Genomic DNA, 24,240 nt, shown 5'->3' on the forward strand with positions numbered 1-24,240 from the left:
CACGTGCCGCGCTGTCTGGGGACAACGTGCGAAAGCGTCCAAGTGAATTGCGTGGGACGGGCGTGGGCCCGCGGAAGTCGTTCAAGCAATTGTGAGGGACGGGCCGGGGGGGCCCGCGGAATCGCAAGGGTGTTGGGAAGTTGGACGCCGCGGAGTCACTCAGGCTACTATAAGGGAAAGGACGGGTCCGTTGGTATCTTTAGGCAGTAGTAGGAGACGGCGGGGTACAAAGGATAGGTCTGGGAGCACCCAGGAGACTTGGGCTTAGACCGCCACGATCTAAGGGAAACAATCCAAGCTCGTATTGGGCAGATCTGGTAGTTAGGTTATGTGCTTCTCTTCTTTTCTTTTCCTCCTTCCTTCCTTCTGGCTGCTTGGCTGTATGAACCTGGTCGGAAAGACATCTAGATTAGATCTGTGAACCAGTTTATCTCAGTCGGCATCTCTCAGTCAACTGAGCTCTGGGCTTTTTTTTTCTTCGAAGTCGGCACTTTACCGTGCCAGCATCTTGTTTATTTAATAACATTAACTGGCGTCACAACTATAAGTAACATGTACAACAAAATTATTTCCTTTCCATCAGTTTTCACATAGTTCCTCTGCAACTGTCGCAGAGGAAGAAATTTTACATGGTTCCTTAATTATACCCGTGGACAAGTATATTCAAAGATAAATAATTACAACAGAAACATACACGGTACAAGGTGGTTCATATGAACCACTGGTTCTGAAAAGCCAAATTATCTTAATCGGTACGCGGGAGAGCTATCCTATTATTATACGTGTGGCTCTAGGATAATGTCCAATATGACGAAGCACACGATTTTGTGCTCTTTGCAATTTTTTTCAAATGTGTTTTTGCTGCTTGCATCCAAGATGGGCTGGCATAAGTTAATATCGGACGAACCATCATATTATAGAGATGTATTCTGGTCATGATCGACAATATTAGAGAAAGAAATAGTGGAGTCATATATCCTATTCTTTGTCAATGAGATGAGATCAATATGAGGTCCAAAGGTTAGTCCGGAGTCAAAAGTGACTCCGAGAAATTTTACTTGTTGAACTGCTGGTATTGCTGACCCAAAAAGTTGTAGTCTTGCTTGATTTTGTGGACCAGTATAACCCATCACTATAGAATGGCACTTGTCAGCATTCATTTGCTGACTTTTCATTCACTTTCCATTTGCTAGCCAATCGTTCCAGAAGATATAAGTATCTTTTCATCCTATTTTCGCATGTGGATAATTTTCGAGGATGCACAAAAATGCAGTATCATCTGCGTAAGTTGCAATCAAGCCATCCGTCATCTCTGGGATATCAACTGTATAAATCGCATAGAATGTCGGGTAAAGAGCAGAACCTTGAGGCATTCCCGCTGCTATTTCATATGCTCTCGATTTTTGACCTTGGACCGATACTTGGAACTGTCGGTTAGTGAGATAGGCTGACAGGAATTTCTTGTAACAGTCTGGCATCGGAAGTAGATGAAGTTTGTGTAACAGTCCCTTGTTCCACACTCGGTCAAAGGCCTTATGGACATCTATGAAAAGTCCCAGCACACGATGTTGTCTGTTATTGTGAGAAGCAGCATAATCAATTACTCTAAGAAGTTGTTCTGTCGTTGTCTTGCTCGAAGCCCAAATTGATGGTGCGGAATCAAATGAAGATCGTCAATGATTTTTATTAAGCGTTTGCAAATGACATTTTCCATTACTTTAATTACATTAGATTACATGGGAAAGTAAACTAATGGGACGGTAGTTCGTTGCGTCCCTCGGGTTTTTCACCGGTTTTGGTATAGCAATTACTTTTGCCAGTTTGCAAGTTTGCGGATAATGTCCAGTCTTCAATATTGCAGTAAAAAGTTTTGTTAAGAAAACAAATCCCTTGCGTGTCATTCTTTGCAGAGCTTGTGCTGGTACCAGGCCAGGAGCTGAAGAGGATATCAAGTTCTTAATAATTCCTCTCACTTGTCTGGTAGATATATGTGGAGCATCTAATATTGGTTGAAGTTGTTGTAATTGCTTATAACTTCTCGACACGGCCTGTTCTGTTTCCAAGTCATTGAGTCCGTCATTAAGTTGAAAATGACTTTGGAATTGACTAGCTAAAAGTTCTGCTTCGGCTTCTGGAGCTAACACCGGCCCGTTTGCTGGTTAGCAACATGGTGTTAGTTTTGTCCCGCGCGTTAACTGTTCGAGCTAATTTCCAAAACGACGGGTTTTGAATTGTGAGAGCTTGGAGTTTGTCGTCCCTTCTTGCTACTCTATCTCGAAGTAAATGCCGGTGCAAATGTTTGGCTATGTATTTCCATTCATAAATGTGTTGAGGGGCTCTGATGCGTTGCCACCGTCTCCTCGCCCATCTGGTGAGTTGCAGTAATATGAATAGGACCGGTGATGGAGTTTGCAATTACGGCGTCGGAGCGATCGTAGTGGTGCGACGATATGTTACAGCCATGACCTCCGTGAAGTATTGCACCGCTGTGTCGATATCTTCAGAAGGTGCCATAGATTGATGGAGATTCAACTTATGATGTGTTATCTGGCGAAATAGGTTCTAGTCAGTTGTAGTATTCTGTAGTGATTGAAATCTATGACAGTAGACACCTTGTGCCAATGTGGCAAAAAACTGGTAGATGGCCCGAAGACAAAGAGTCTTCCACGTATGGTACTATACTAGTGCAGAAATATAAAACTCTGTTTCTGGTAATATCCTAAGAAGTGCATTTGCAGAACGATTTTAAATCCTGGAATTCCACGCCGGATGCTTAGCATTTAAATCACCTCCGACAGTTATATGCGGTCCTAATGTATTTAATATAATGATATCCTGTTAATTTAAAGTCGATCCTGGTGAGTATAGACTGCTATCACTAACAATTCCTCTCAGGCTGTGTGAAGACGAATTCCCAATGCTTCAATAGATTGAAATGCGGGAAGAGCAGTTTGTGCCACATTCATTTTGGAGAAATCTTCCAAGATAAGGACTGTCAACTTGATTTGTTTTTGTGTTGCTAGTGACCCTGCTATGTGTTTGTAATCTTTCTGTGTGTAGTTTGTTTCATCATTTTAGTTTAGTTCGTCGTTTGAGGAAGACCCTGATACAGGGTTGAAACGTTACATGTTAAGTGTTTTTACATCTTAATAAACTGCCATGGTCAGCAACTTAGTGTTGTTTATTTCGTAGAAGAAGGCTTAATTCTGGAAGTGGGTTGTTTTGTCCGTTGGCATTATAAATAAATGAACAAGTTGATTTGTCGTAGTAGATTTCTCTGTCTCAAAACAGGCATCGGACTGCATTTCCAGCAATAGTTGAATAATGATACTGATTACAGACATTCCCGATGAAGCTTGGGATAATTGCTGGAGTCCTCTGATAAGATGTTACCATATTTTTGGAAAATTCCATTATTTAACCATTTCCAAAAGGTAATTATTCCATCACTCATAGATACTTTAGGGGGAGGAATGTAAGTTCGACGTCCTTGGCGAAGGCGAGGATCAGCATAATTAGCATACGTGATAGGCTGAGATATTGCTTGAGTTCTAGGCTGAGCTGCTTATGAAGTTCGTGACTGAGCTGCTACTGAGGGTCTAGGTGGTGCTACCATAGATGTTGAGGCTCTTGGAGTGGTCGTCTCTGATTGTCTGGGTGACGAGTTGACTATACGTCCAGAATCTTGATGATTTTGCAGAATTTCTGTAAACAACCTACAGCCGCGATAATTGGCCGGATGATCTTCGCCGCAATTGACGCATCTCGGGGGTTGGTCATCTTTTAAGCCACAATCTTTGGCTTGGTGTCCGTTGTTACATTTGACACATCGTGGAGTAGTATGACGTAAGGTCTGAGCGTGCCCTAGACGCTGACACTTAAAACATTGCAGAACTAGAGGCGGACGATACGGTACGACATTTACTCGGTAGCATCCTAGATATTCCATTTGATAGATGTCTGCTATGTCAGAGGATTTTACCAAAGTGACCAAATATAATGGTATCTTCTTACGTTGAGAACTTTTTGTATCGCGTTGGAAGTGGTTACCGTATTGGAATAGCTTACATGAACAAAGGACCAAAATACAAGTTTGCCAAGCAGACGGTATAGCTCTTTCCGTTTTCACGAAGCCAAAGAGAAGGTTACCAGTGTCGGTGACGAGAACGTTTGGAGTCAAGGTTAAGACGAATGATGGGATTGCATGTCTAGGAACCAGTCCATCCACAAAAGAGAAAATAAGGTATGTACTGTGAATCCAAGTTAGTTCACTCTGACAAACATAAAAGTGAAAGTGTAACTAGAAATACGTCCCCAGTACTGTGAAAAGCAAAATTGTGTTTTGCGAATGAATTGCGATTCAATTAGAGTCTTCGGGCTGGCCAAGAATGTTTATAAGCATTATATTTATTGAAGTATTAAGTGACTCTTGACTGTACGTGTCTTTGATTGAGCATTTGATTAAATCGTCGACTCACACAAAAAACTGCGTACCAAATAAATTCACTTCTCTCTGCGCTTCTTGGTAATTAACGCATGTAAAGTAACCACAATCTTGTACAGGGTACTAAGAGCATCAGAAACCACAAACTAATTTGTATTTGCGCAACATGACATTATTTATGCGTCGCTAGGTATGCCAAGTTGTAAGTGTTAAATTCATAAACGTTACTTTTGTAGTTTTTGGTACGTTTACGTTTGTCGTGAATTGTTTAAACCGAATTTATGATTGGTAAGACCATGCTGTAAATTATGAATTTTCACGTCTGTAACGCTGGTAGTTCGTTGATGTGTGCTTTATATGAATGTATTACTGTTGTTACCAATAGTCAATTCACCGCTGCGCCGACTATTGGAATAAAAGCAAGATACATTATAAAATTGAATTGTACCATTTATTACCCCTTACTAAATAATTCTTGCAATAATTAGGTTTAAGTATTGGCCAACGTGTACTTGATTCCTACCCTCTGGGTCACCTTCCTGTTTATAATATAATTTATCCAACAAACACATTACAAATCTTAATACTTGTGTGCTAAACTAAACAAGTTACAGTAAAAAATTTATAATCTATGCGCAAGACAAAGAGATTCAACAATACAAGTTACATATTAAGCAACAATTGCTGTGCATAAGATTAGACAAAATATAAACTGAATGCGTATGTCGCGCAGGGCATTTAGCATGTTTGCTTTAACCAAACCTTGCTAACAAAATATTTAAAATAATATGGCGACCACGCAGGGTCGTTACATTATTAAACTTACTTTAATGAAACCAGGCCAGAATGAATGAGGAAAGCAAGCCGTTTGTGCGTGCCTGTTTTGTTGAGCTGAGAGTTCACATTCCTGCCACTAGGCGACAGTCACATAACTCGCAAAGTTTTCTTCAGTGTTTTGGTCCCCTGGATCACCGGACCTTACACCGTGTGACTTCTTTTTGGGGGTATCATGAAAGATAGGGAATTCGTCCCTCCGATGCCGCGTGATATCGACTGGCCCATGTTGATGCGAGTGTGACATCGTGTCGGTGTGTGCCGTGTCACCCGTGGTGCACACATAAGTGTCAACAACAACAACAACAACAACAACATCAACAACAAAAAGGCTGTTTGCGTTCCTCGTTCGTGCTGGACGCGTAAGTTAAATACTTTACTTGCAATACTGTATTTTTTTGTAACCCCTCCATTATTTCTGTAAAACATTTGTTCTATTACATTCATGGTGATATGTATACCATTCATATCTTGAAGTGTGGGTGCTTTATAAGCCCGTGAAACATTAGAAATTTACCACAGATAAACGGACTACTATCAGGTTTAGCATTATTTTCGAGGCGCAGGAAAGAAAGATGATTTTTTATCAACTTTCGAGTCCTATTGATAACTCTTCCAAGGGAGGTATTCGGATCCCCTGGATACTGTCTTTAAATAAGTGCTTGATTGTGACGTCATTACTCTATATCTTTGGTGAGAGTCAATGTTCCTACTGAATAACTGAATGCAGATAGGAACATTCATACTAGAAGATAACGTCATTTAACTTACCGACGTAAGCAGAAACGTCCCCGAGGAGTGATGTGTGATGGAGGAATTGCAATTTTTTTCGATAGAAGGAGTTGGAATCGAAATTACTTGGTGTTTCTTAGACTATATACGTAGTAATGCTGCTTAAATGGCTAGTGCGTTGAATTATTTTGATTTAGTTTATTTTACTTCGTACTCTTGGCTAATTTGCCCTGGGACCCTTGGCGTCGCAGCGCGATATGCTAACCACTCGGCCACAGGGTCCGGCACGTTGAATTCTCAACTCACAATCTATCTGCTGAATGTTGCGGTGTGATGGAAAATGGAAATATATATATATATATGTAAACGTTTGGATATTTGTAAATGCTCTTGGCTAGGTTGCTTTTTGACCGGTACCGGGGAAGCCAACGGTTGTTTTCCCTCAACGGCCTTCCTGTTTGAAAAGTAACAATAGGTGGTTGGGGGCGGGCCAGTTTGTCGGAGGTAGTATATATACCGGGTTCCGACTTGTTACGGGCTCACTTTATCTTAACATTACCAGTGCGTAGTTAGAGATTAGGTTGGTTCATTGAACTTCCAGCCTAACTATTGCCTATATTTGGGGAAGCAGAAAAAGGATTTATAAGCTCTTGCCTTACTCATCTCACCCAACAGGTCAACAGGTGTCGAGGCTTGCCTCGAGTTGATATTTTCCTGGAGATGAGGCCTGCTCGAAAAAAGGTTTTATAAGTTACGGACTCTCAGACACTCAGAATCTCACCGACTCTCTCAGATACTCCGATACAAGGCCCGATGGATTGAGGCAGTTTTTTACTGAGCCAGATGGATGCATAGAAATGCACAGAGAGTAAGCACCTGCGTGATAAACTGCGGGGACGGGTTAGCGCTGTGCTAAATAGTGTGCTCGTAGAGTGAACTCCTGGAAGTCCTGTTAAGTGTATTTGACTGTTGTAGGGCAAAAGGCAACCTGGAGCAGTTGTTATTGGATCGTAACGTAAAGGTGTATATACGGAGCAGGGGAGGTATGTAAAATAAATTGTGTACATAAAGAGAGAACTTCGTAAGACGTTAACAATGGTTTGGATTCGGCCCCTGATAGGTTATTGATTGGTGATTGATTTGGTGTTTTAAGTCCACTTTATGCACAGTAAGGCTAATCGGGACTGAGCCTACAGTTTAAAGTGGGATCCGAACCAATTGCGCCTCCACCGGGTATCGAACCCTGATAGGTTATGGATGTGCTTATGTTTCATCCGTCTTGCTTAACTATCCTTCATTGTCTAAAGCGGAAGAAAATTGGGTAAATTTCTCGTATCAGCCAAACGGATTTCTTCAATTTTACAGGAGAAATTACTTACCGAATGAAGTTTCTTTAGAATTGTGGAAGTTCCGGGAAGTGTTTTCTCGCATCGTTCATTGAATTTTGCCGGTAAATCATCTATTTTCCGATATAAATGTGTGTCCGATGCACGAAAGCTCTTGCATCCATTTACTTCCAGGTGGATGTAGCCTGTGTGTGATGACGTAATCCCGATTTTAGTGTTTCCAAACACGTGTTTTTGTAACTGAAGAAGGTACGTTTCCGCAAATGGTTTGTGCGGCTATGTGTCAATGGTTCGTGTGGCTATGTGTCAATGGTTCATGGGGCTATGTGTCAATGGTTCGTGGGTCTATGCGAGAATGGTGTGTGGGGCTACGAATATATTTTTCGAAACTAATTTTGAACTATTGTAACCTATACGTGACCCTACCTAACCTAACCTTACTGGAAATTGTTTGTGGGGCTATGTAGGTATTTTTGGGTGCAGTGGAGTGGAAACACTGCATGCCGAGTACGATAGTGAAACTGTGACCGCCATTTTGTGTGTTACCGAAGGCAAAAAGAAACGAAGAAAACTTACTCGATATGTCGCAAATAGAGCTTATTTCCGTGAAATAAGCGAAATGCCACCTTCAGCAATGTTTCTCAATGCAGAAGACGTAAGTACGAATATTCAAATTAAAAGAACTAGCAAATTTCAGCCTTAGACCGCACAGTCACGGTGAGGGACACAAATTGTAGCGTATAACTTAAAAATCCACAATTTTGTTTACAAGAGTAGATATTGAAGGGGTTCTTAAAGGTATTCATTTGGAACACAGCACTACATAGGCGTGAAGTATAGACTAAGGCTGAAAGGAAAATACTATCTGGACCACTGACGTAAGCAAGAATGAGATTACAGCCACTCCCGAAATTTTGAGGAAATCTACATTTTCAAATGAGAGCAGTAAATAACTAGAGGAAAAAAAACAACTGATAAATGAAAACTCGACTTAAAATAACCCCCTGATTAAATAATCACCCGATTACCATTTTTCAAATAAATTTTTATGAGAAGGTAGAATATTATCATTACGAAATATTGTATTGTGCATCCTGCCCTCTGCTCCTATAACGCAACTATGCAATATCCACCCTTATAATTCCACCCCCACCCCGAAAAAATCCTGAGTACACTAGTGATCTGGACAAGATTGATTTTAATGGGATCGGAATTTGCATTTACAAATGTTGTTCACTTTGTACATTCTTAATGCACGTTCTGTCCAATGGAAACTGCGTCAATGCAACTTTAATATAACTACTGTGATCTGTGCTTTGCTCACCAGCCCACAAGACGCTAACAGATCCTGTAGCGATGAGAAACTGGGAGAAGTTTGGTCACCCGGATGGACCCAGAGCTGTGAACCTTGGGATCGCTCTTCCAGCACAGATTGTCAGCGCCGAATACGGAAAATGGGTAAGTTGGTTCCAAGTAAGCTAAGTTATGTACTATATCTCGGGAATGTCTGTGGCAAGCGAACGAAGACAAGTCTCTGTGCAAATAATTACTCGGTCAATGATCGCGTGAGAGGGAAGTGAGTGCATAGAGGGCAAAACACTCTACCAGTCGTTTGCAGCACTCACTCGCTTCCTCTCTTTCTCTACCGTTATGCGTGGCCTTGCTCCACAGATTCCCGGCACAGAGTACAGTTAAGGACGTTAATTGTTCCCATCGCGACATCACCGAAGAACCAGAAGTGTGTATAAAGGCCAGAAGGTTAATTCTGCTACAGTAAAAGAAAAATATGTTTCAAGAATGAAATTAATTACTTAAGAGCCCGTATCACCGCTGGTGACGATACCTAAAAAATAGGTTCTTGCGTCGACCTTCTGTGCTCGAACAGTCAAGTGTGTGGCATTTAAATTTTACTGAGTTAAAGATCAAATATGAAATTTGTTATGTCGTTAAGCCTTTTTTTAAATACATTATTTATTACGTAGTTTTCCTTATCTCAATTTCGTAAAATTCACTTGCTCGCCAATTGTATGTAATAACTTAAATCAACATTTTAAAGAACAAGAAAGGTTCTACTGTTCTTCTACAGCAAAGAAATGAAACTGATCTTACATAATTTTCTTTAGAATGTCTGTAGTTTGTCGACGTACAGAGCAATGTATGTAAATTTTAACTTCGACTTTTCTAAGCTGGTCACGCTAGCCGTTTCCCCCTCTGTACCGCTCGCGCCCCTCATGAACCCCCCCCCCTCTCCCGTTCCTTTTTTCTTTCACAATCGGCCAGTCTTCCTCAAGTGGCAAGAAAACCGCATGCTGAGAGCTAGGAAAAGAAAAAAGAAGGCAGGGAAAGGTTTTGGGGGGAGAATCAATGGTTTGGGCGATGCTTGTAAACAGTTCTTCACTACGCGATATCCTCATACTAAATCACGATGGGGTTGTAGTGCAATGACAACAGTGAAGGACGGTGGATTTCCCCAGTATATTGTTCACAAATGGGAAGGGCTGATTGCACAGACTGAAGTACACCTTTACAAAAGGTTTGCCCGCGAAAGAAAAATTGTGCCAAATTATAACTTTTTTTTTGTGAGAACACGAAAGTCCATTACCAAGGGATTTTTTTATTAGGGTGAAGGTGACTTTACCCAAAGTTTTTAGGTAAATATTGTGTAAATTCTATCTGGTGGTGGATTATCATCCAGTCATGCAAATGAATGACTTTTTAGCTGTCGATCATAAATAAGTTCAATGAACGTTCATTGTAAGTTTGAGATATTCCTGAGGGTCAATGGTAAAAAATACTTGATGATCTGTTATGGAAATAGTGCTATTTTTAAAAATTTTGAACGTCCGTTCAATTTAATTTCGAATTTGACTCCTTTCATGATTTGTAAGTAGGGGGATAAAATATATTTACTTAATACTTTACTGCGTTATTTTATCACCAATTACATATATATATATTACAGTCAGAAATCACAACATAAGATAGTTCTGTGTCATCATATACAAAAATACTTTTAGGCATAGGTCTTATGTAAAATAAAATACATTAATTATTTGTTGTTTTTTCTTTTCCAAAGACTTTATTTAGTGGAATAATATGACAGACTTACTATTGATAATGACCATACAAAACACACCATAAAAATTTCATTCACTTTCAACTTTCTGGGACCGGCCACCGTGGGGAGTGGTTAGCACATCGCGCTACGACGCCAGGTGTCCCGGGTTCGAATTTCGGCTTGGCCACGGATGTTTGTGAGTGTCCATTCATCAATTTCATCATATCATCACTCATCCCCATCTTCGCAAATTGGCCAAAAGTGGCACAAAAAGCGAAGTAAAATAAAGCAAATCAATCAACTTTCTGGATATACGACAAATAACACTATTTCTGTCTCAGATCCTCCGATTATGGGGAGCAAGGGCCTTGATAAGAGTTCTGCTGACGAAATAAAGCCCTCATTCCATCTCACTGTTTTTATTACATTGGTGGGAACAAAACAGGGTCGTGTGTGTCCCGACCCACCTAAAATCACTTTATTAGATGAATTTCAACTTCAGTGGCACCATTGTTCTCTGCTGGCGCTTTATTTTCCATATCTGTCGTTCAAATACTAATTTACGTATAAACGTGGTTTAGTACCGCAAATTCAAAACAACTACACATAATTTATTCATGTGCAATATATGGGCAATTTATTCTGCAGACACATACAGATAATACAACTAAATAATGAAATATGTGGAGGTGTTAATAAGAAATTTGCTAGTGGGAGAGTCCAATTACATAGGAAGTAATTCACTACCCTTTCCTTACGTAGTTACTTGGAACTTTCGTAGGTTTGAAAATAGTATATACTTTTATTTCTATAAAAGCATAATGTTGTTTAAGAACGGTTATTAGATTCCTCTGCACTAAATTTCTAAGTGAGACTATTAAGGGGGAACTTCTTCCTTCCCCCACATTTACTCACCGTAAGCAAAGAGTGTGAATACTTTTTTGCTGAAATGGGAAAATGAACCACAGCAAGAAACTAATAAAATACGCGTACGTCTGTTTTTATGAACAGCTGCAGAATTATCTACAAACTTGTTGAAATTCACAGTTTTGCTAGCTTGTACTCATTGGACGAAATACATACAGCCAGGGACGGCGCTACAAGGAGGTTAGGGGGGATGAAACCCCAACAACAGATCTAAGCTTCCTGTAGCCCCCAGATTTTTATAGTACGGTAGAAACCTTGCGATCGAAAATTAAAGAAGTAGAAGCTATCTTACGTAATATTTTACATTATAAAACTTCCCTTAGGGCAAGGCCATTGCAATGTTCAAGTACATTTCCTGCTTTTATAAGATCGCAAGATTATTACAACGTGTTGTACGTAAAATCGTGGTTGGAGGTGGCAGCTGCAGATCTGCATGGATCAACAACGAAGCAACCTACCACACACAAACATAAACACAAACATACCCTCTACGCTCTATATATGATATGTGTGTGTGTTTGTGTGTCTGTATGTATATTATAATGCATGTGTGTGTGTGAAGTTCTTGATCTCATGTTGACAAAGTCACATCTAAGAGCCTAGAGGGTGATTCAAAAGTCCCTCAACAACTCATATATAAACACATTGGTGTGTTCCAAGTGGACGTCATGGCATGGTGCTATATGCACAGGGAACTTTAACTTTACCTTTACCCAGTGGCGGCGATTGGGTTCCAAAACCGAGGGGGGCAGTATATTTCCCATTGTAGATTCTGTACGGTTTAGCATAGTGGGGGGACAAAAGTGGTGAAAAGTGGGGGCCGACTATCCCCCTCGCCGCTACTGCCGTTACCTGTATATCTTGTATTCGTTTCTGAACCCCTGAGTAATTAAGTTTAGTTTTTAAATACGCATATACGAACCCTATACTATGTCAATCACTGAGGGCCTTCTAGAGACTTACTTGTCTCTGATATATGTTGGTCATAGGCGTGCGCACGGGAGGGGGGGGGAATTGCCCCCTAATCACGGACGTTCGCAGATTTTTCCACAAAGGGACAAGAAAGGTATTTTTTTTCATGGGGCATATTATTCCGATACTAGTGCTGTCCCCTCTAAAAACACCACTTGAATTTGAAATTATCGCATTCCTGTGTCCCCATTACATAATAATTAATATAAATTACTATGACTGAAATATAATTATACTTGTGAAATATATACTTTTAGGTTGACCTTCGTTTACGAGGTGTGGTCATCCTTGCCCCCCTCCCAGACGTTCCATGCCCCTATATTATTATACTTTCACCTAGAAATTTTGTGGAGAGCAATATTGTCGCTGTTATTAAACAATATTATACTGTAAAAGGAAATGGCGCAACCACAAGGGGACAGGGGGGCATTGCCTTTTGCCTTTTTCCAACCTTGGACGGAAATCAATTATAGCGGGGGGGGCATACATTGAAGTAAAAAAAAAGCAAGACTAGCAGAATCTATACTAGTAGCAGGACAAAAGGATACTCAAGACGGAATTAGTTTTCACGTCCATCTTGCATTATTTCTTCCAGACGGTCAGGATCACTTGCAGGGGGTTACAGAGGGACAATTGTCCCCTCGACTTTAAATTTTATACAAACAAAAATATATTTCGTAAAATTTTCTTTCTCGCTTCGCTCGCGGTACCTGCTTTTCTTGCAGTCTTGTCAACTTCCGAGCCGTAGCTAGGCAGTAGCGGGAGTTGGCCCTGGGCGCCGAACAATCTGATTGAGAAAAATTGTAAAAGAGAATGCCATGCCGTCCCATGAAATTTTTTGCGCCCTATTAAATCAATCCTGTTTTCAACTTTCAAAAATTTGGATCGAAAAATTTTCTTGCTCGCAGTTTCTTTTCTCCAATACATTGTAAATTACCAGAGAGAAAGTAAGAACAAATAAGTAATGCAGACGATTGCTGCTATAACAGTTTGGTTTGGAGGAAAACGAGTGCTCACATTTCAGAGACAATCTATATAATTTTTGCTGTTGGTTTGTTAAGGGGCGGATGAATAGATTACGTAATGTATTTAAATAATATGTTAATACCTAGGTATATATATATATATATATATATATATATATATATAATATACACGCGCGCGCGCGAGAACACACACACACACACACACACACACACACACACACACATATATATATATATATATATATATATATATCACATCAATGCAAAAAACTAAAACAGTGAGATAAAATGAGGTTTTCTTTCCCGATCTGACTGAATTTTCAAGGCTTTTGCCCCCCCCTTATTAGAGAGTCTGCGCACGCCTATGATGTTGGTACCTTCTTCTAATAATAAAACAAATTAAAATAACTGAAATATTAAATTAATAATTAAAATATTAATTAATATTGTTATTACATGAATGGGAAAAAGACGGCAAATGAATAGGAATATAACCGCACATATTCATTATCTAGCTCATGAATAGTTCAGATCGCTTCAATTTGTATAAAAACAACTGCCCTGGCAAGGTGTTTGTGAAACAGATAAGGAATTGAATATTTATTGAATAACGAAAAAGGATGCTAGATCCATTTGACGAAATGAAAAGCTCTTAATTTAATATTTAATCATATTACTTAAGTAGTGGTGTGCATAAATCTTATTTGATACAGTCATCCAAAGTTGTTTGACCCCAATGTAATCCTTCCCTTAGAATATGTTTGACGGAAATACACGTCTCTCGATTATACGACAGATGCTAAACAAAACAAGCATATTTACATTATTTAATTTTAGTACTTCGTAAGTCTCCCGTAGAAGATTCGGACTCCCTGGACACCCCACCCCGCCTCCCCTAAATAGTCCTTGGCTCTCAGTTGTATTGCGATGTTCGTCAATGTGTGTTTTTCTCGTCTATGGTTTTTCTTCTTTCAGACACTCGGAAAAAGTTTTGTCTTGTAACAGGAAACCTGTTATGGTCAGACTCTTGAACGGGGGGAGAGTAGCGGACAGGGAACCTTGTGGTCTGCTTCGCCCAACCCCTCCCTCCAGCAAAGGTCTCCCATTCAATGGATTTGCCTTCGAAGGGGGAAATGGAATCAATATTGGTAAGACTAGGAAAAATAAATGACATCTGTCCGCTGCTTTTTTCGAGCGACGCTGATACGGGCTCTTAATTTTCGGGATTTTGACACAATAACTGAATATATGAAAAAGTGGTTCTTTAGAAACATATTTTCTTGTTGCTCTGATAAAAATTGAAACTTTTCTGTGAACCGGTTCTAGAGATAATTGTAACCAAAGTTACTCCGAGGATGTAAGATTACCTTAAATAATGTTATACCGGGTGGCCAGAATTAAAGTTACCCAACTCAGAGCCCTCTGTAGCCTGTTTCAGGCATCGTAGAACTCTGAAATTTGGTGAATCCACTATGCAGACCATGGGGAAGAGGATGGCGATTTTTTTTTTTAAAAAAAAAAGTTCAATTTTCCGCCACCAGGTTGAAATGTGGCGCTGTACTTCCATGATGACGTAAACTGCTTCAATTGGTTATGGATTTGCTTTTACCTTGCAATCTTGCAATAAACGAGAGATTATTTTCTCGCAACTTCCAGCCACTAGCAAATGTCTTTCTAATTAAAAACTCAGCTAAATCATTTGAAGTGATTATTTGTACAACCCATCATGGAAGTACAGCGCCACATTTCAACCTGGTGGCGGAAAATTGAACTTTTTATCGCCATCCTCTTCCCCATGGTCTGCATAGTGGATTCACCAAATTTCAAAGTTCTACGATGCCTCAAATAGGCTACAGAGGACTCTGAGTTGGTTAACTTTAATTCTGGCCACCCAGTACAATAAAGGCCGAAAGCTTTATTCTGATAGTTCCTGCCACTAGGAGGTCTGTCATCTGCTTGAAGATCTTGCCAGCTATCGCATGAGTGCACCAGTGCACTGTCAGAGGCACTGGAATGTGTGCTTTTCTCTCTGCCAGCCAAAGCTTGATGTGGGAATATGAACATGGTTGTCATATTTTCGGGGGGGGGGGGGACCGAGACGGATGGGAAGTGGAAAAGGTATTCTCTTCTAATAGCTTGATTGATTTTGATTGATGTGATTTAGTTTACTTCGCTTTTCTGATACTTTTGGCTAATTGCAAAGATGAGGATGAGTGGTGATATGATGGAATTGATGAAGAAAACTCACGAATAACCCAGGCCGGGATTCGAACCAGGGGCCTCGAGCTTGAACAACTCAATGACATTATTCACTTGACCTTCCGAAGGGCACCAGTACGGTAAGTGCCATGAAAGAAGCAGTGGTCTCTGTTTAGTATCTGTGCATCAAGTAAAGATACAAAAACACAAGGAACTGTTCATCAATATGTTTATGGAAAGGAACCAAGGTGACTCCAGTGTCTATTTAAACAGTGGACTTACTTCTAAAGATCAACAACACCAATGTATTTTCAATTAAATTTCAAAATTATGATTTGCAAGAAAAAAATTGGCCTAATAAAAGATAAAATATGTGCTTTATGCCTGAAGGGCAACACATGAAATCTTTGTCTGGTCCCCTGAGAAAAAAAAATTGCGGGCCTCCTGGCCTTATACAGTAGATCAGAGATTGTAGAACACCTGCCGAGATTGAGCCACTTTCCATATTTGAAAATACATGGTGAGTTACCAAGAGTGAAATGTATGGCAATTTCTTGATTCGTGAAATTTTCAGAAGTAATTAAATTATTATTTTTAATAGTCAGACGGACGGGGTAATCGACATAACTTATGTTGCGTGCGTTATATTATTATTTGCTTGCAGGAGAAATTTTGAGATCTTCACACTTACTAGCTTCTGATGTACCGATTTGTCGATCTAGAGTGAACAATAATTAATACTCTATTCAAGAATTTCTTCTTTAAATGGCTGTGGTCATCATACTAATAGTATTCAATCGATTTTTTTTAAAAAATTATATATCGTTCTTGTTTTGTTTTACTTCATTACTTTATCTGCTAATCAGCAAATAATCCAAGGGATTTATCAAAATTCTGACCAAGTAAAAACATTTTGGCAGGTTTTATGAATAGTTCGTGCTATGACATATTCATTAACTATTTATTAAAAGAACATTGATGTAGCTAATATTACTTAATGCGTGTATCTTTCAGGTTGCTGGCGTTTACCTTGTGGCGTTTGTGATTATTCTGCCACTGGCCGTTATGCTGTGGAAACGGAATTCTTCTAAATATTTGAGCAACCAGGTATGGAACAAGAGAAGCACATTTGGCCAGAATGAGCATGCTGCATGCACATAATCAGTGGCTTGAAGCGTCATAATAACCCCATCATGACCAGTGCCTGCTCAGCAACTTCAACTAAAGTAACCACCTCAAAAATAATTAATTTCACTACAAAAGCCTGCATTAGAGAATTTAGTTCCGTGGTTTGTCACGGCAAAAAGAATGGAGATCAATTCAGTTAGTCGTTCCTTTGAAATAAGGTTCAGCTTATCTGTGAAATTTCCTACACTAAACAATTTTAGCACCAATGACACAGTTACAGTCATTTTCAGTTGGTAATGATGTCACCGTGGATGAAGTCCAGAGATGGCCAAAAATACCCGGATTCCGGAAAATTTAAAATCGGAACTCTGAAATTTTACTATTCCGATTTCGGAGAGAAGAGGTTTATAATAATTATCCTACATTATTTTCGGGTAGAATTTATTAACAAAGCTCTTAATGTGCTTTATTTTCTCTTTCGTCTTCCTAATTTCACGATCACGTACTCTAAGACCTGTTCAGCATCCTAGATTTTAGTTGTACCGCCAGGAGCAGCTCAAGATAAATTTTTCACCCTAGCAAGATGGAATTTTGCCTCCCCCCCTCCCTTTTCAATGTCTACCTTGTCAACCCCAAACATTCCACCCCGTTCCCCCACTCTTTCCACCAGCTTTTAATAAAGATGATTATGTTATATATTTACGGTTTTAAAGAGAAAACTGGTTTGATTGATGGATTGACTGAATTGTTAAGTCCAATTTATACACAGAAAGGCTAATCGGACTGGACCTACTGTTTAAAGTGCGATCCGAACTACTGTGCCATGTGCCTTCACGGGTATCGAACTCGGGACCCCTTGACAAGGCGACGAGAGAAAACAGTTTAAAATACCTTAAGTGATACTGTTAAAGAGAACGTTTATTGTAGTAGTGTGTGTGTGGGGGGGGGGGTGCGCGCGCGCGCCTATAGATGAAAATCTCTTTCCCTTCCACGAAATTGGTCAAATATAGCTAATAAATACTCCAACAGCATTTTGGATCTGCCCTCCATGGCCGTAGGCAGAAAAAAATTTCGGGAGGGGTTCATTCATAATTGTTCTCATGGGTGTTGCCAGAAATTTGAATAATAGAAATAATAACAGTTATATAATAATAATTAAAATTTAATAATAAAACAATTATTTTCCATAATAATAATACCAATAATAATAATAATAATTATTGTTATATCCTCGAGGGGGCTTACTCAATGCAGCAGATGAGTGATCCAGCACAAGGCTTTTTTTTTTTTTTTTACATTTCGTAGTGTGTGTACTGAAATGCACAATTATTATACTTTGTTATTAAATTTTAGATACCTTTTAAAAGCTTTAAAAGTTAGATAGAAATTTTAGTCAAAGTTTTTGTTGTTTGACCTTAAAACTTAATTTTTGGAATTTTGAAAAGTGTGGAACCAATTATTCTTTTTAAAAACTTAGCCTGGTGCATGGATTGTATAACCTCAGTCTCGAATGTAATGCGCTACGAAAGTGGAGATCCTACGTTTGAACTCCTATCAAGGGGGATTTTCGACTTTATCGGACAGGGAATTTAAAAGTTGGAAAGGAAATTTTGGGACAATCGTGAGGAAATTTTCAGTCTATATTCCTTGTGACGCAGGAACACTGGAAAGAGGACAGCACAAGTGAAAATGGAGGAGTCGCCGGTGGGCTGCGATTTCGAGAATAAATCCTGTTTCACTCAAATTTCAGAATTCCAAATGTATGAAAATTCTAGATGGATCGTTTCAACATTGTCTCCTTGTATTTTTGAGATGCTTCATAAAAAATTTTGAAAATGAGTTACAGATTTTGGTTTATGAACTTCCATTAATCCAACATGTCAGAAGTTTCGGGGGGGGTTTGAACCCTAGAAACCCCCCCTCTAAATACGGCCATGCTGCCCTCCGTTAAGAAAATCTTTGATATGGTCCTGACGTATTCACAACTCTACTGACTCAAATTGTTCTAACAAAGTGGAGGCTTACAATGATAATTGTTAGTGTTTGTGCTTACTTTGTATGATTAATAGTCACCCCCTCCCACTTAACTTTCAAAGACGTTTCACGAGGTGTACAAAAATTTAATTACAAAATATAATTACTACTATGCATTACAGTAGGCCTATATTAACTGTATGAAATGTACGGAAATAGAGAAAAACAGTTGTGCTGAAGCATTCATCTAAAAGGTCGAGGGGAAGAGTCCTCCCAAATATAATAATAATTTAATTGAATTGAAATATGTTTATTTAAGTGTTGTTAACATTTAACACCAATATCACATAAAACAGATAATAAAAATTAGTAAGCTACATTAATAATAATAATAATAAATTTACAATAAAGTCATAAGTTTGTTATAACTTTAAAATAAAAAAATATTATTTGATTATTATTGTTATTATTTCCACTATTCATTTTTATGTCAACGGCGTAAATGCCCTACAAAGAGTCCATGCCCATGTTCAAATTAGAGTATATTTAGTCCTCTAGTAAGCAAGCTGCTTTCAGTTAGTGAATCTTGCTTTTCAGGTTCTTGCAGAAAGTTACAATTGTTACTGCCAATTGCTGATTCCGAAACCGTACCATTCGATGAAGTATCTCATTGCACTGCTGGGTGGAGCATGTGAATTCAACAATCATTTCAACAAAGACATGCAAATGAGACGTTCCGACGAGGAAAATGTGTATCAGGTAGGCTTGATTTCATCATCGTTACGTTATTGTAATATGCGCAACAGTTAAAGTCATCTTTCTTTAGTGTGCAAATTGAACGTCCTGCTTTTATTTATTTACTTTTAGGGGGTTGTGAAGCTCTTGCTTTAAATTTAACCTTCCTACAAGGATATGCGATATTTTTCAAGAAGTCCTCCCCCCTCCCCACACTTCCTCAACCTGCGAAGGAAATTTTCAAACACCTCACTACGTTACATTGTTTCTGGTTACACGCACACGGTGGCATATCTATGGAGAATATAGGGGTTACTCCTGTAAACTGCAATATCTTTCTGGTTGCAATTTGTTGTCTTCGGAAGGGAGGGGGGAGCTATATACCAACCAGTACATTTCAAATACCGCACTGTGATTACATAATTACATGATTATATAATTTCTAGGTTTCTGTGATCAGAGCTTCATTCAGCAGCAAAATTTCCCGAGCTCAATGCGATCCGGGTGATTTCTATTATATATATATTTTTTTTTGCTTCACTACCCTTTTTCTTTTACTTCAGAGGGATTTAGGCTGTGTCCGAAAGGTCCAAAAAGCAGACTTGAAGTACGATCTTGTCAGAAATAACGTCACATAGTGAGTTCGCCAATTAAACAAGCCATCGATTGATTTGGCGTTTTAAGTCCACTTTATGCACAGTAAGGCTAATCTGGACTGGACCTACAGTTTAAAGTGGGATCCGAACCACTATGTGCCTTCAGCGGGTTCGAACCCGGAACCCCTTGCTTACAAGGCAATGACGCTACCACTGCGCCATCAGGGAGGCTCTAAACGAGCCATCGAGACCGTAGCATGCAACACTCATCATTGCAGGCTTGAATACTTGACTCGTGCATTTATTGTTCATTAGTTTCAAATCATGGAAGTTGAAAGTCAGCCGAGCCAGATGTTGGTTGTATTTCTTCTATTGTGTGGAAATGTAAGTATATTAAGAACTTCTTATAATGGTTTGTGATGTCTATGGTGTGAAAAATTTATAAAGCGGGAAACACAATGTGTCGTTAGTTTTACTACTGATCGTATTTGGCGCTGCAGTCAAAAGATTTTTTGCTTCCATTTCAAAACTTCAAGACTGAACTCCGAGATCGTTCTCGTAGGATCTTCGCTTCAAGTATGGTCTTGCAAATTTCGGACACGGCCTTAGACTAAGAATGTGTGTTGTGCTCTGTAAACAGGCTTGTCCATCTTGCTTATACTTGTGAAGGCAAACGGGTGCCCCTTGTGGTGATTTTCTCCACCAGGGTTTACGTAAAGCTAAGAATATTCTGTCTTATTTCAGTTAAGAAAGAAGATTCCTGACATAACGGAGAAAAACAAGATAGGATATTTGGGTAATCCGTTCTCCATGAAAGCAAGAGCCCTCCTGTATGCACACCTGCACCGTTTCGACTTGAAGTCCCTGGATCCTGACTTGATAAACGAATCCACGTACATCGTGAACATGGTTCCACATCTTCTCCAAGTCATGCTGGAAATCATAGAGAAGATTAGTTTACAACGTCCGAGGAGTAAGTAATAGAGAAAACCAACTCTTCTTTAGTTCGATACCATTATTATGAAAAGTGCCGACTCGGTGGCCGATCGAGTTCTCGGGTTGAAACCCCGACCTGGACATGGGTGTTCTTTGCAATCTTATGGTCACATTGAATTCAGTTTCTGCTAAACTTTTACACCGCCTTGTAAGGTTCGGCTGACGGGCCTTCTGGAGAATCAAAAAGTTTTAAAGCCCTTAAACATATCACCCAGGATTTTTTTATAAATAACTCTTACATTTGCAAAATCATAAAAAAATACTTTGCTCCTCGGGTTACAGGTTACAGGAGGTTAACAAAAGTATGACTTTTCATAAACCTGAAATTTTTGTGGAGGGTAAGTGATCCCCTCGTGCCACCGCCAAGATACGCCTATGGATGTGGTGGTCACATTACATCAGGCAAATCGTCTGTGTGCTAGTAGACTATGTTGTGCAGAATGTATCGAAATAAAAAAAAGTAATAGTTTCATTGGAAAACCCATTGCTGAAAATATTATTGGAAAGGGCGAAAGTAATACATCAACCAGATTTTTGAAGATTTTTACTGTTTCTGCGTACTTTTAATAACAAAAAATTGCATTTTGTGTTTTGCATTTCCTCTGTAAATTATAGCCACACTCTCGTGGCTCCCGATTGTGATAGATTTTAATTCATTTTTATCATTTGATGTTTTATTTTGTATGTCCACTATTGCCAGCCTATCAACTCAAGGAGCCAAGTATAAAGACCGCAAGGCACCATACTTCTTGTGAATATGATTTGGTTGGAATCAGTGGTCGGTGAAACACGGTCGTACAGGGCAGAGTAGCTCCCTGTCAGTGTGAACACTCACGAAGGGAGACAACTTTTTAGAAACATTAGGTGGGCTCAAACACTTGAGTTATAAGTTCACACAAATCTCATAATTCCATCCTTCCATTTTTAATGACGTTAATGCAACATCGCATCCTTATGCATTATTTTTCTCTAAATCTGTTATTTACTGCCATCAACAAGCAATCCACCGCGAATCATGATAACAAATATAATAATTATGATAACACAACAAATTATTAGGTGAGCTTGGGCCACATGTGCCCATATAAGTTGGCGCCACTGCCGCCTACAAGGCCCGATGACTTGTGAAACTAGCGCTCGGCGGACCTTGGTTTGTTCTATCGTTTTCTGCCCTGTGCACTAGTGTAAAAGATAGTCCGAAACCGAATCCAATGTGACCATAATATCTGTCCATCAATTCCATCTCCTCATTACTCATCCTGATCGTCGCGATTAGCCGAAAGTAGTAGAAAATACCTAGCTATATAAGAGGAAAAATAAGAGCGAGTTGATGAGTTTAGAGTCACAGTTGACAATTAATACTATGAGTTTTGTTCCATCTTTATTTAATATTAATATCAACACTATATAATTCACTATTTTTAAACTATGATTACAATTCGTAGGTACGTATATTTTGCTACCATTTATTCCAGATCCGGGATGGTCCAATCGGTAGGGCGTCTGCCTGTCACGAGGGGCTCCCGGGTACAATTTCCGAGAAGGGGTATTTCAGCTGGTAATATTTCCAGCAATGTCCCTACATACAGCGGCTCTGGGGTTCATCCAGCCCGTAATAAATGGGTGCATGAGGGCAATCGTGGGCGGTACAGGTGGCCGGAACGTGGAGCTGATCATATCTGAATTACTGTTACTGAATTATCGTTATTGATTGATTGAATTGCTCTATTGTACTTCGCTTCTTGTGCCACTTTTGCCTAATTTGGGAAGATGGGGATGAGTGATGATGTGATGAAATTGATGAATTGACACTCACAAACATCCATGCCCAGGCCGGATTCGAATCTCAAACCCCTGACGTCGTGTCGTAGTACGATGTGCTAACCACTTCGCCACGGGGGTTGAATTATCGTTAGATTTCTTTCTGTGTAAATATCTATCGTCAGCTACTAGAAATTTCAGGAAAGAGTATGGGGCACGATATATATATACAGGGTGTTTCGTAAGTTCGTTTACAACGCTTGGGAGGTGATTGTACGAGTGAAAATAAGGTGGAAAGTTCATGTAACGAGATTCCGGAAACGGCTTTTTTGCCGAGTTATTGACGTTTGAAAACGTGGGAAAATGATTTTCCGAAGTGAATAATGGCAAGACGGGTGGAGAGAAGTCGTCGGTGTTGGGCGGTCCACTAAGAAATTGGGTACGCTCTTGTCAAGAAATCACGCGGCAATGTTGTGCAATGTCGGCGCAAGGGATTCCCCGAAGGACGCGTACGACGATGTTGACGAGAGTGGGGTGGGTGTGCGTTTTGCGTGAGCTGGTATCGACGAAAATTGGCATGTGTTGAATGGCATCAAAAAACAAAGAAAATTTCCTGAGCGAAGGGCACCATGACGTAAAAACGAAAAAAATGAGCTGTCATAGGTTGCATACCCTGAAGAGCACATTGTATGCTTAATGGAGATGTGAAGGGAACCTCATCACAGACGGTTTTCAAAGTGTCCACCATGTACTTCCAAGCAGAGGCGACAACGGCGAATCAAGGATTGTCTAGTGCGACCCAACAACCCCGGCGTTTCTGCTATCGATGCTGCAGCTACGTTGATACGGGCAACGAGGTCCTCGGCTGACACGACAGGTGTTTCGTAAAAGAGGCGTTTCATCTCTCCCCAGAGGAAGAAATCCAGGGGCGTAATATCAGGCGATCGAGGTGGCCATGGCACAGGCCCTCCCCTGCCAGCACTGATTGTGGAATACGGTATTGAGGAAATGGCGCACATTCCGATCGAAATGTGGGGGTGCACTGTCATGTTGAAACCACAGTCTTTGTCTCAGTGCCAAGGGCACGTCCTCTAGTAGTTCAGGCAAAACCTCACTGAGAAATGCTTGATAAGTGGGTCCACATAGGCGAACAGGGAGAATGTACGGTCCAATCAAATGGTCATGCAGTATCCCGCACCACACGTTCACTGCAAATCTGTGCTGATGATGTGCCACTAGCAGTGCATGTGGAATTTCATGTTCCCACACATGACTGTTTTTACTATTGAACACACCAGTTTGTGTGAAGATAGCCTCATCAGTCCATAGTACCATATTCTGAAAATTGGGGATAGTTTCAACTTGATGAACAAACCATTGGCAAAAGTCCTCACGTGGGCCAAAGTCCCGAGGTAAAAGGTCTTGCACTTTCTTCAATTTGTACGGGTGCATCCCCTCTTCTGCCACGACTCGCCACACATTCACATGGGAGGTGTTTCGTTCGTGGGCTAGTGTTCGCGTACTGGTGCCTGGATGATCCATCACTGCAGTT

At 39.9% G+C, this 24,240-nt stretch overlaps 1 protein-coding gene across 1 annotated transcript in view; it reads left to right on the forward strand.

The window, feature by feature from the left end:
• LOC146000565 (translocation protein SEC63 homolog) overlaps window positions 1-24,240 on the forward strand; it is a 98,743-nt gene that overhangs the window by 32,617 nt on the left and 41,886 nt on the right. The window contains exons 5-8 of the mRNA XM_083138314.1: window positions 8,684-8,814; window positions 16,513-16,605; window positions 19,198-19,359; window positions 20,676-20,904. Coding sequence (XP_082994440.1) covers window positions 8,684-8,814; window positions 16,513-16,605; window positions 19,198-19,359; window positions 20,676-20,904 — 615 coding nt within the window. The remainder of the gene's footprint in view (window positions 1-8,683; window positions 8,815-16,512; window positions 16,606-19,197; window positions 19,360-20,675; window positions 20,905-24,240) is intronic.

Source organism: Lepisma saccharinum, chromosome 16 (assembly GCF_977018435.1).
Source record: "Lepisma saccharinum chromosome 16, izLepSacc3.1, whole genome shotgun sequence".
NCBI classification, from domain to species: Eukaryota; Metazoa; Arthropoda; class Insecta; order Zygentoma; family Lepismatidae; genus Lepisma; species Lepisma saccharinum.